The sequence below is a fragment of the Danio aesculapii genome, chromosome 1 (genome assembly GCF_903798145.1).
Source record: "Danio aesculapii chromosome 1, fDanAes4.1, whole genome shotgun sequence".
NCBI classification, from domain to species: Eukaryota; Metazoa; Chordata; class Actinopteri; order Cypriniformes; family Danionidae; genus Danio; species Danio aesculapii.
In genome coordinates, this window is record NC_079435.1 from 29,222,327 (window position 1) to 29,236,567 (window position 14,241).

A 14,241-nucleotide genomic window follows, 5' to 3' on the forward strand; every position below is an offset into this window, starting at 1 on the left:
TTTCAAACATACATGGGTAGTTGACATTAAATCATTTTGGGTAGTTGATGCACATAGTATGACATAATATATTCTATCTGAAAACATCTAAATATAATATTACCAATATACAGTATACAGTTTTTTTTAAATATGCACCTCAATGTCTTACTTTTTTTAATAATAAACAACTTTTTTTTCCAAAATTAGGCTTTAACCATTATTACTGTATACTATTGTGCTATTATACTCTTATATTGTTTGTTACAATTACCCTGCAACCTACAGACTGCATGCTGTGTTTGATTTCACTTGTTTTTATTCTGCTTCATTCATATACAATTCTGTGTGTTTGTGTTTATGTGTGTCCTGTGTATTGTATTGTGTGTGTTAGAGCCATCTTTGCATGCCTCGCCTCATACCTTCCCTGCTTGAATACTGAGCCAGCACTGGATCCCCCCAAACCCAGAGTCCTGTCTGCTCTTCAGCCTGTGGAAGAGAGACCCACCTCCATGCTCCCAATCCCCACCCTTCGTCCCACAGATAGAAAGTTAGGGTGTAGAGGTGATGGGGAGAGTGCAATGGGACAGTCCTGCAGTACATTGACTCAGTCTGAGACAGATACACGACAGCTCCTCCGAACCCCCAGGGGGCAGCAGAGGACATGGCTGCACTGTAATAGTGCACTGCTGTGCCATAATTCAGACTGTTTGAACATCTAAATTGGACATGTTGCTACTTTAAACAATAGAATAAAGCTAGTCTTAAGAACCTCTTGAATCAAATTGACACTTTAGTAGCTTGTAGTCATTTTGTTAGCTTTGAGGCTTTTTCTTAAATGCTAGTGTACTACTAGACAAGTTTATGCCACTCTTCGGACACTTTATTAGGTATGCCTTGCTAGTAATAAATTTTATTTTGTCAATTTTTTTGTTTGTTTGTTTGTTTGGGGAGGGGGTGTTTTTTTTACTGTTGCAGTCAGGGTATACGAATTATACATTGACGATCAGTGGTTATGTTGTGTTCGGTAATATGCCTCAGTGAACCAAAGTTATATTTTTAATTCAATTATATCTAATTTATTAATCAAACTTTTGTTTTTGTTTTGAGGGATATTGAGTGGTTCTTAATGACATTTGGGATATTACATAAACAGTGACAGGTTTGCATTCCTGTACCTATTAATGGATGCCCATGAAAGACTACATGCATTTTTTATTTTACTATTTAACTTCCATGTGCGAGCAAGTGGTTAATAAAATACAAACTATGCATCTAGTTATATGTACACCTACAGTCCAAATGCCTATAATACAAGAAACATGTATTGGAACACTCACACTGTTGGTGCTCTATGTTTGCCGGTTTTAAATCGCTGAATTAATATTTTTGGCGCAAACATGCATTCACATTCGTATGAACCATTATAGGGGTCGTTAAATGTATATTTACGTTATGTATTATTTTAATTAGTAATATTATTTAAAATAAAGATCAGAGCAAACTATTATATCTTGTTTTGATGTTCTTTAGGGTGGAATCAAGCATTATTTAGGGGGGGGGATGTCAGACCCCCTCCCCCACCCCCAAACCCCCATGTAATTTGTACCCTGGTTGTAGTGTAAAATCAAATTAGCATGTAAACAGCCTTACAAACACTTACTGCTAAAGAAAAAAAAAACACACACAAACACAACTGATTAATTCAAAGCTACATTTACACATTTTCTATCCCAAACAACTTATTCATGTTTAGCTAACTTTTGCAACATTTGCGCAAACTGCAAATTTATGAGTTATATTAACTTGATTAATGACCTGATTTATTTGTTAACATTTTCAAACAGATTTCAAGCACAAATGTGTTACTATGGTCAAATAAGTGTCATCTTGCTTGCTGTAGCAAAAATTCATGGTAATTTACCCAAAATACAGATACAATAACTGCATGGTGTATGTATATATATATATATATATATATATATATATATATATATATATATATATATATATATATATATATATATATATATATATATATATATATATATATATATATATATATAAAACCCATGCCAACCAGACGAACATAACACTAAACATGTAGATTTAAAACTATTTAAAGATGTTTGATCATCTGTTTAGAAATAGTTTGTCAAATATGCATATTATCAAAGTCGCAATATTTTTGAATCTTGAGAGCGCTTTATGAGAGTGAAGTGATTTAGTGAGCAATAAAGTGATTAATCTGATTGATTGAGATTGCTCTTCAGAATAAGGGTTATTTTGTTTTTTGACAAAACTAACACAGTATGTTGTTATAATGTTGGCTGATAGCTTCAACATAAGCTTACATAATCAATTAGTAACTTCATAGTTCGTGGTGTATTTTAAAACAGTCATCATTCAATATCAGTTGTCCTGTAGAAAAAAAAATGAATGGAATTATTATTTTTTTTTTTTTCAGGACAGTTAGAGATAATTGAAGCAAAGGATGATTCATTATAAGGATGCTTGCTATTGTGAGAAATGGACAAGTTCTTAAGTCTGTCTGACTCATTCTTACAGTGTTATGATTCAGTCCACTTTTATATACAATAAAATATATGCTGTTTACCAACAACAGATTTGTGTATTTTCTTTTCTATACTAGACTGTAAAAATAGTTTGATTAGACTGAAGATCAGCTTTGATTTTGTGAAAAGTTTAGAATCAGCAGTTTATAAGTTCTGTTGTAAAATAAAATAAATAAGATATATATATATTTTTAATTAATAAAATAAAAATAAAGCATTTAACACCTTAAATAGTTTTCAATAGTTAGTGCCTCACTGCTATGTTCATAAAGAATACACTATGTCAACTCTTCATCTGTGTTTTACTCTTTCTTTTTTCTGTCTTCAGTCGTCAAGTCAGAGCCTCTTCTGGTCGGAGTATGCTGAAGAGCACAAGTGTTAGCGGTGACATCAACACATCTGAAAGAACAGACGGCAGCCAGTCTGACACTGCTCTGGGAACAGTTGGAACCGGAGCCAAAAAACGCCGGTCCAGCCTTAATGCTCGATTCGTGGCTATTGTAGGAAACCGTCGCAGCCGAAGCACCTCACAAATCAGTCAAACAGGTTTGTGTCTTTAACTGTTAATAAGACAAATATATTTATAATAACAAACCTTGACACATGACTAGTTAAAAAAGGTCTTATTAGCCCTCCTTTGAATTTTTTTTCATTTCCCAAATGACAGAGCAAGGAAATTTATACAGTATGTTTGATAATATTTTTTTTCTCTGAAGAAAGTCTTATTTCTTTTATTTTGTCAAGAATAAAATCAGTTTTAATTTTTTTATGATTAATAATTTTCAATTCAACTTTATTTGTATAGCGCTTTTACAATGTAGATTGTGTCAAAGCAGCTTCACATGAAAGATCATAGTATAAAACATTTTAAGGTCAAAATTATTATCCCCTTTAAGCTCTAAAAATGTTCGATAGTCTACAGACAAACCATCGTTAAACAAAAACTTGCCTATACCCTAACTTGCCTAGTTAACCTAATTAACCTAGTTAAGCCTTTAAATGTCACTTTAAGCTGTATAGAAGTGTCTTGGAAAATATCTAGTAAAATATTATTTACTGTCATCATGGCAAAGATAAAATAAATCAGTTATTAGAAATGAGTTATTAAAACTATTATGTTTAGAAATGTGTTGAAAAAAACATCCGCTCTTCGTTAAACAGAAATTGGGGAAAAATAAACAGGGGGGGCTAATAATTCTGACTTCAACTATATATATATATATATTATGTATATGACCAATATCACACGAGCAGCAGTGCGATATGGCTGTATATCGGCACAGGTGGGAGGCATGGGTTGCCTTAGGTGTCCCACCAGTGACTGCTACGAGTGTGATATTGTGTTTATACAACAGTTCGATGGCATAATCGTGCATTTTAAAAAATGAAAAACATGAAGAGTCTAAAAATCTTTTTGTATGAGGATTTACTTTCTTCCGCCATTCATTCACATCTGCAGCTGACGTCAGAACAGCAGAAACCGTTGCTACGTCACAAACATCACGTTAGAGCTAGTTTTTGAATGATTATCTAGTGTAATGTTTAAAATGATGACAAAACAGGTGATTTTTCTTACATTTTAAAATTATGAGGCTGAACGGCATGAAATGTCATCAGTCTACAGAGATTTCCAAGTATTTCTCTGTTGCAATCAGGATATCACAATAATTAACCCCAAAAAAGCCAAAGCAACACAAACACTACCAGATTACTGTTGTGTTTACGATAAGGAAAAATGTTAAACACATGCGGGCATTTCTTCTTTCTTTCTTTTTACTGAACTAGTCTGCAGTAACAAAAACAGGAAACTCATTAAAAACAAACAGATGGCCAACCAAAAAGTAACTCAGAGATATACAAAGAGTGGCCAGCACAAAATACACACATTCCTGATATGCAAGTCCCATCTCACACTCAATACACTACAATTACTGTAGTATAAATATAGCACTGCAACATAGAAAAGAGAGAGATCGACTTGAAATGTCACTCACTAATTTTATAATGTTTTAATCAGCTGCAGTTTGAAATTACGCCAATCTTTTCTCCTCTAAGGGATTATTATGCAGTCTCTGTCGCCATGTGGATGGACAACGTCAACCGTCTTTGCTCCGCTTAATGACAGGCTAATAGATGCTGACTCACTGTATCTCTGAAATTAGTAATATTTAAAATAGGCACTGTCCTTTTAAATAAACTGGATAGATGCAATCTAAACAACTACATTCTTGCCTAAAAAAAAGTCTCAAAAGTACATTATGTAGTCTAACAGCTGCAATATTTGTTGAGCTGTGGTGAGTTTACTGAGAAAAAATAAATAAATAATAATATATAATATATAATATATATATATATATATATATATATATATATATATATATATATATATATATATATATATATATATATATATATATATATATATATAATGCAGTAAATACAGTATAAAAACACTGACTGGCAATTGTAACTTTAGGGAGTTTACTCTGATTTTGCTTTGATTATATACAGTTATGTGTACAGTTATTTTATAGTTATGGTAGTGTATTGTCAGAACATAACAGTCCTTAATTTTATTTACTTACCTATTTGCTTATTTAAACTCTTTATAGATTTGTATGTTCAATTGTGTTGTTTATCAATGTAGAAAAAGCTCAACAAGTTAATGTTGAAATGAATGCAATAAAATATTATAAGTGAGTCATATATGAGTTGTTTATGAGTAACCTATGTAAATGTTTAAATATTCTTTTTAAGTTTTTTTTCAAAATGATAATATGATTTAGAATAGTTTCACATTATTAGTATTTTAAAGAATTTATTGTTATTTTTTAACAGTTTAATAAAAAAAGCTTAAAATGCTTTCCAAATCACTGTAAAGTATATTGTTGCATTACATTTCTACCTCCTACCACTTCATTTAGAATTCCCACAGTGAGTGTTTTTTCCATGATATTTTAAGTGTTTTCACTTGACAACACAAGAGGGCACTCAACATGCAGTGCCATAAACATTAAGCCCAGCTTTCCTGTTTCACTTCCTCTCGATCAGTATCCCGCTACAAGTCAAAGCCTATTTTTTTAACCCAAGTTTGTCCTCATAAAACCTGAACAGCATATTTTTAAAAAGAGGCACCTGTGGCCATTTTAGTACTTTCAGATATCAGGACTGACTCTGCATTGTTTGATATTATATGACTTCCCATCAGGCGACAGAGCTTGTTCCTTTTGAAAAAAAAAAAATCTTGAAAGCACATTAGAGGAGTCTGAGACCTGCGGGGAAACTGCATTTGGTTCTCTCAGTTTTATGTAAGCAGACTCAAGATAAGAAGACATGTTCTTGTCTTTTAGGAGGGATAAAGAGGGGGTGGTTAACAGACTATGACTAGTGTCCATCCCAGCAGGAGCTAAAAACATTGTCAAATTATTTCGCTCTTTGCTTCCAACATCAAAAAAGATGTAGAATGGTAGTTGATAGTTTGACCAAGTACTGTTTAGAGAAGACTTTGAGCTGATTCTTTAAAACTCTTTAAAAAGACAATTATGTAGGACAGATTAAAAAAACCTGTTTCTGAAACCTCCAGAAGCGTCTAATAAGAAGTCGAAAGGCAGTCAAGGAACAATCCAGCGCAGTCAGGAGACTGGAATGGCTGTGGAATTGCAGAGGAATATGAGTCGACAGCCAAGCCGGGAATCCAACAACGGAAGCACGAATAGCTACAACTCAGAGGGCAGGTAAATATACTTCTCATTTGTGTGCCGTTACATAAATGTTTGTTTTTGGTTGTGTGCATTTCATTGGTCGCATGCTTCTCCAAACATCTGTTAAGCATTTTTAAAAACAACACTGAAAGATTTGCTCTTGTTATCATTTCCTACCAATTGCCAGTTCTTGTGTGTCCGTGCTTGTTCCAAACCAGGGGTCGGTTGGAGCAATTTCCTGTTGCTGTGTGTTTACATTGATCCAGCATACTTTTACATTTTGCATGTTTTGTTTCATTATAGAATTTCCCATCTAAAACCAGGATTATTGTTGTCTAGAAATAGCAGCCAGCTTATGTGCAGTTCCTGTTACCGTGACAACTGTCAGTCATGCATTGCCACTATGGATAAACATGCCTGAGAAAGATTGACCAGTTTGTGACATTGATGGAGTTAATGTAAAATGTGAAAAGTCCTCCTTTCAAATATTACTTGAGTCAAAGCGGGAAAATACTTGATTTTTAATTGACTTAAGTAGTAAATGTACTTACTGATCAATGTTTCATTTGAATTCCTAAAACTTGTAATGCTGCAATAACCACACTGATAATTAATGATCATTTAATTGAAGACATCTGCGAACATTACAGATTATAAAATCTGTAAATCATTCACTGGAGATTAATTGAACAGATTGTTTGAATCTATGAATCATTTACTGGGAATTCGTTCTGAATGGATAATTTGAGTTGAATTTGAATTAAATTGAATTGAGTTGTTGACTCGTGAACAGATCTCAGTCCAGTTCTCAAATTGATCAAATTTGTGTAATTTATGAACTTCTTGAACAGGTTAACTGATAAATTTATTTATTTATTATTATCTTTTTTTTAGAAATTACCTAACCTAGCCTTCTCGAATTACTGTAAACTTCATGAACAGTGTTGCCAGATTGAGCGATTTTAAATTTGATTGTGCAGGAAAAAAATGGCTAATGCTGCGTTCACACCAGACGCGGCAGAAGCGTCAAGTGCGAGTGATTTACATTTTAAGTTAATGCAAAGACGCAAATAGACATCCTGTGGTGCGATACGCGCAAATGAGGCAGTGCAAATGACGCGATTTGCGTGAATAAAGCGGCGCGAGTTCAGTGTTTTGCATGATTCGCTCGAGTTTGAAAATCTGAACTTCAGCGGACATTCGCGCCGCATTAACCAATCGGGAGCTTGCTCTTGGGGGGTGTGATTATGATGTAGTGCCTGTTGTTGGTGTCCAGGGGGAAAATCCTCCTGCCTTGGGTCATGCAGGATCATTGTGACAAAACCAATTAAACAGTGGATTTTATGTCTGTAACACTCAGATTCCATTACTTTTTAATCTGCTATAAGACAAAAATAACAATGATTACAGTGTTTTATGTTCATATTTGTCTTGGTCAGTCCAATCTTCCCAGCAGTTCGAGTTGAGACTCAATTCAGTGACTTTCTGGATGGCCTGGGCCCTGCTCAACTGGTTGGTCGACAAACCCTTGCCACACCAGCAATTGGTAAGATTGGCTTATTTGTGAAACTTTTAAAGCTTTTTTTTAGCATTCAAGTCCATATCTCTTTTGCTGTTAATCAGTTACAAATTTTAACTTACTTACGTAATAACTGTTTACGGTTGAAGACAAACTAATTAGGAATTATTTTTTTAATTTATTTTCATATTGTATTTCCCAAATGAAAGGTCCAAAAGATTCCCAATGATTACCTATTATATTTTACTGGACAAATTCATAATTATTTGAGTTTGGCTGGAATAGTATATGTAAAAAAATGTAAACACTCAAGATACAAAACAAACCACCGTTAAAATTAATTTCTGAAGTTATAAGAAATTTCTTAAATTAGCAAATTATTTCTTTAGTTTCTACATTTTCTTATTCCTTATTTATTCTTATTCATTTTCTTTTCATCCCACAATGCAGACTAAAAAATCAGGGAATCACTATCAGGCCTGTAGCCAGGGGGATTCGGGTGGTTTGAAAGACCATATATATATATATATATATATATATATATATATATATATATATATATATATATATATATATATATATATATATATATATATATATATATATATATATTCTGACTATATTCCCTTATCAGAAGTTCTGAAGTACAAAATATGAATCACATGAACAATGACATGACCACAACTCACTCTTAAAGCGAATGGGAGATGAGACTCTGATTGATTTGATGCCCAAAACACACCCATAACTCATTAAGAGCATAAGAACAACCCTTTTAGACCATGTGCTGGGCACGCCAACCATTTTTCCTATCCTTAAAACAACAAAAGTTAATTCGGACGTGCTCTAAATGCAGTGTCATGTTTTTGTCTATATTTTACAAAATATATCAAATTTACTACCCTAAATTACTTGCCTTATTTAGTTCGTTTGAATCGCACTAGAGTTTGTTTTCCCTCTTGGTGCGGTTCGTTTGGGTAGGTGTGAATGTAGCAGACGCACTTAAGTGCGCACCGAAAGTGAACCAAAAAAGTGTACCGAGACCTCCTTGAAGAGGTGGCCTTAGTACGCTTTCAAACGAACCCTGTAGTGGTTCCTTTGTAGCAAGAACATGATATGAACTAGAACAGACTAAACCGCAAAAAGTACTGTGCCTTTTTGGACTAATCCAGCTGCGATAGTCCAATGCGGTGTGCATTATAGTATGTGGAGGAAAAATATTTGTTAACAGCGCTTTACCAACAATTTTAAACACAGAGAGAGAGAGGGGAAAACATTACCTGATGGATCATTGGTAATATTTTCGGAAGATGACCATGTCGCAGTTTAGCTAAATTAATTCATGTCTCCTCCTAAAGTGACTTGCGATGCGCCTTTGTCATTTGCAATGCATAAAAACATTGTTTTCCAGTCGCAGCCGCACTTCAATCTCAAAATGTATAGTTTGTCTAAAGTGATGTATACTAACTAAAAAGTATACTATGACCAGGGATACAGTCAGCCAGCACAGTCATCCCTCCATAGTAAAAAGCGACATTTTGTGTCTGCTGGTTTGTTTACTTGTGGGAGTTCCTTTGGCATTTTCCCGCACGTTAATTCTGACCAATCGAAAAGCAATTTAGGAAATACGTTCAATAACATCTGGCCAATGAGTGATGTGGATTTTGTCACATGACTGTATTTTTTATTCTTTTCAATTGGTTCGGACCAAAGCAATCAGTGTGGTTTGAAAAAGACCCCAAAACAGCATAAAAATGTTGCCCTTGGTCCGGACCAAATGAACCGAACCACAGATGTAAAAGCACGCTTTGATATTCAGTACAAAATGTAAGGTTAACTGCCTAGGCTAGGGAAACAACAGTATGTCAGATGATTTTTTCAGCATGAACGATTTGAGCAAATCCCTTAAGCAAATTAATTATAAATAAAATTGACATATTATATTTGTTTATTATGTGGTGTCCAGGTGACATTCAGATTGGCATGGTGAATAAGAAAGGCCAGCTGGAGGTGGAGGTGATAAGAGCACGAGGTCTAATCCAAAAACCAGGATCCAAATCCCTGCCCGGTGAGTCACTTCTGCTCTATTCTGAACTCACTGCTTGTGATTCAAACTCCATATGTATCATATTACTTAGTCACAACATAACTCATCAAGCAAAAACAAAACAGAGCTAGTCTGGTTGTTTAGTAACATCACTGTATTCAAAACTGCCTAAATTGATTCACAGCTCCATACGTCAAAGTCTATCTTCTCCACAACGGGGCATATGTAGCTAAGAAGAAGACGAAAATTGCACGCAAGACACTCGACCCACTGTACCAGCAGACGCTACAGTTTGAAGAAAGTCCGCAGGGAAAAGTGTTACAAGTGAGTCATTGAGTTTATTCACCTTTTTGTTCTACACTTCTAGTTTAATTTCACAGCTCTAGAGATTCAATCCGGTGTGAGAAAATGTCATTGAATCTCTCAAGGACTGTTTGAAAAAGAAAACTACATTTAAATACAGGGTGGGTGAAAAGTAAGTAGGCCAAATGTAGTGGCTATAGAACAAGTCATGATAAAAACATCCGCTAAATAGCCAATAGTAAATAGGAATCAGTATTTCCTGCATCGCTAGTATGTGCATTGGCTATGATAGGAAGTATTACAAATATGGACGTTATTATAATTTTTTTAATGCCTACCCACATAACGAAATAGTAATTTATAGTAAATACCACAGTGTTTTATTAGCCATACTTCAGTTAAATGTATTATACTGAATGTTTTATTATATTTACAACTCTTTAAGTAAAGGATAAAATGCATCCAGGAGTTTTTTTTTATTTTTATTGAAGAATAAACATATCAGCAGATGGACACAAAGTTTAATGTGCTTTATTCTGTGTAAATTCCTCACTGGGTGTAGTACAGTATATCCCACTTATTACATAAATACTACTTACTTACTTAAACCTAAAAATCAGACACAACACATTGTAATAGATTATTAATTCTTTAATTAAATGCTGACAGAAATGAAAACGGCTGAAAGGAGCATACACTAACCTACATATAAATCATTAACATGATGGCACCAAGTTAAAATCAGTGATAAGACAGACATATAAATATGGATGTGAACATATTCACTAAATAATTCAAAGAATTATTTACCTGAATGAACCTTTGTCATTAGTTTTAGCGGTTTTCATCTTGGAATAACATACATTATAACATCAGGACTGACCAATCACAGTCAAGTATTCCAGACAGCCATGCATTAATGATTGCTAGAACACACTGAATTATTAACTACATATATTGAATTGATAAACTGTAATAAATACTGTAGCTACTTTAGATTTTACTACAGAAAATAGTGTATTGATTGTATTTTAGTATAATATGCTATAGTATTTTACTTATGATATACTAATATACTATTACTATGTACTATAGTATTTTATTACTACCACAGCAACTATACAATTACCACAACAGGTTAATTCAAGTACTTTACTACAGCAGAGATGCACACACAGCCTTTACTCAAGTAGAAGTAATGGTTCGAAAACGACTCTGGTAAAAGTTGAAGTACTGACTACACGTTTGTAAATAGTGGAGTAAAGCTGTCGTTCCCAAATTTTTTTTTGCTGGAAAATATTGTAAGGCCCCCTCCACATTTAATGATATTATCGCTCATATAAGTTTTGCAGTAGGTATGACAACAATTTTTGTTTTCAAACAAATGATATATTTATGCACAAAAAATAGCCAAATGTAAAATATAAAAGCAAAACATCAGTAGGCCATTAGTATTGGGTACACCTTGCGGTATTGGGGATGAGTCGTCTGCAAATGTCTTATTAATTTGGATGGCCTCATGCTCAGAGAAAGGGGAATAAAATGTTAGCTCAGGTAACTATCTTGGTACTTCCTGCATTTCGTTTTTCCAGTATTGCTAGCGATGTGACCCAAAATGTTTGGAGCTTCATCACATGGGTCCAGTGTCTGAAGGCGAATCAGTAAGACTGTTTTTTTGTGGAGGATGAATTACAAATTTGTCAATTTTTTGGTCAGCTATGGCATAAAATGAACTAAAGCAACATAATCATTCTCCTAATTGTCAACAGCTAAAATTTGTTTAAAATATGACGCGACCCCCACAGAGCTCGCTGAGGCCCCCTTGTGGGCCAGGTTGGTAACCGCTGAAGTAAAGTGCTGACACCAGTAAAATCTACTTAAGTGCATTAACAAAGTAATTGTACGTTGTTACTTCCCCTACAGTATGGTTCAAAAACGATATAGTATTTACGATACATTACTAAACTGTTGTATTTTTCATGAGAGTCATTATTTTTCACCCACCCTGCACTGTAGATCACATTGGCAAGATCAGATATCATTATCTTTGATTATGTGAACCGAGATGAGCATCCACTGATGAATCAATAAACAAATGTGTCGATTTTCATCCTATTAGGTAATAGTCTGGGGAGATTATGGACGCATGGACCACAAATCCTTCATGGGAGTTGCACAAATCCTACTAGAAGAGCTGGACCTCTCCAGCAACGTGATTGGCTGGTATAAACTTTTCCCGCCTTCTTCCCTAGTCGACCCGACTCTTGCCTCTCTAACTCGACGTGCTTCTCAGTCATCCCTGGACAAGGACAATTCACCGGCACCTGCAGGGGTCCGATCATAGTGGACTAACAAAAATAAAGCACATTCAATACACGCCGAGAGACAACGGGACAACAATAAGAGCCAGGCAGAAAATGCGATGAAATAACACAAAGCTTTGTTCAAATCTGACAATCACTCCTGTGACTTTGTTTTTATGTCTCCTCTATGTGGGTAGCCCGTGTTCTGCCAAATTTGTTTGTCCTAAACAAAACCATTCGTTTCTCTCACTGAGATTTAGGGCTGTCTTCACTAGAACGTGGGAAGCACCGATTTTGGGGGCGACGTTAGAAAGCAGGGTGGTCATCACCTTAGAATTATAAGGTTCTATCTTTTGTCAAAATTGAGTTATTGACATACTCTTATTAAATGATAACTTATTTACATTATGGGATGTTTTTTATAACTTGTTTACATTTTAAGACTTTTTATTTAAAAAACAAATGTTACACATATACTGTTGCTATATGGAATGCAAATATTTTGAAGCTCAATATCTCTGAATCATTCAGAACGCAGATAAAACCTTATAATTCCAAGGTGATGAAGTCTTCATTATAGAAATAATGTACGTTAGCTAGTTTTTAACAGAGCTTCAGAATGTATTAACCCAAAAACAAAGGTGACCTCTGACCAAGGGATTGTGGGGTTTCAGTTGAGGCCCTGTCTAAACCCTGTTTGTATCGAAAGTCAAAGGTCAGGCACTGGAAAGATGTAGGGTGTCCCCTGGGGAGGTTGTCCGGAAGGGCAGGGCCTTTCTTGGTGCCTAAACCTGGAGGACCCAAAGCCATGGTCAGTTTAGTTAAAACAAACAAACAAAAAGATCATGTAGTTCCTCTGTTTTCAATGTTTGTGACCGCTAACGGAGGCCAAATTAATTTTTATTTACGTTTATTTATTGCCTTTTTTAAAAAAAGAAACTTGTCTAGCACGTTTTATTGAAAACAAAAGGTTTGTGTTGTCCAGTGTACTGTGAAAAAAGAGGAAATGCTAAACTGAAGACGTATCTGGAAAAACACGTTTCTTTGCACATTTAGTAACTTAAACTATTTCATTATCCTACAGTACGTTGCAATACATAATCTTATTCAGTACGTTCCATTTTTAGATGTTTACACTTATCATTAAATGCTATTGAAAAGTATAGATTTAGTTCACGAAAAAAACTGTACTTGTGCAATTTCCAGATTTGAGTAAAGATAATCTGTTTTCATAAATCTTGATATATAATAGAGTTTTTCAGATGCTAAACTACACTGTCAAAAAAATTCTGTTCTGTATTTAGTTATTCAGGGTGATGCAGTGGGTAGCGTTGTCGCCTCACAGCAAAAAGGTAAATTGTTCTGGCCTTGGCTTGGTCAGTTGCCATTTCTGTGTGGAGTTTGCACGTCTCCTCGTGTTCGCATGCGTTTCCTCCGGGTGCTCCGGTTTCCCCCACAAGCACAAATACATGTGGGATAGGTGAATTGGGTTGGCTAAACTGTCCACAGTGTATGTGTGTGTGGATGACAGTGTATGGGTGTTTCCCAGTGCTGGGTTGCAGCTGGAGGGCATTCACTGCGTAAAACATATGCTGGAAAAGTTGGCGGTTCATTCCACTGTGGTGACCCTTGATTAATAAAGGGACTAAGCCGAAAAGAAAATGAATGATTGAATTTAGTTATTTACATGTGTTTTCTGTGTATTTATTGCTATGAATCTCATTATGGGACCTTAAACCCTGATTTGGTAACTTTTGATGTTGAAAACAGTCGACACTGCTTTTTAACAACGTGGCTTGAAACTATATGTTGA

At 34.7% G+C, this 14,241-nt stretch overlaps 1 protein-coding gene across 1 annotated transcript in view; it reads left to right on the plus strand.

Annotated features, from left to right (window-relative positions):
- rims1b (regulating synaptic membrane exocytosis 1b) overlaps nucleotides 1-13,941 on the plus strand; it is a 109,945-nt gene extending 96,004 nt beyond the window's left edge. Inside the window, exons 28-33 of the mRNA XM_056458421.1 lie at nucleotides 2,884-3,101; nucleotides 6,139-6,289; nucleotides 7,696-7,802; nucleotides 9,742-9,843; nucleotides 10,007-10,146; nucleotides 12,245-13,941. Coding sequence (XP_056314396.1) covers nucleotides 2,884-3,101; nucleotides 6,139-6,289; nucleotides 7,696-7,802; nucleotides 9,742-9,843; nucleotides 10,007-10,146; nucleotides 12,245-12,469 — 943 coding nt within the window. The 3' untranslated portion in view covers nucleotides 12,470-13,941. The remainder of the gene's footprint in view (nucleotides 1-2,883; nucleotides 3,102-6,138; nucleotides 6,290-7,695; nucleotides 7,803-9,741; nucleotides 9,844-10,006; nucleotides 10,147-12,244) is intronic.
- Nucleotides 13,942-14,241: the final 300 nt, after the last annotated feature.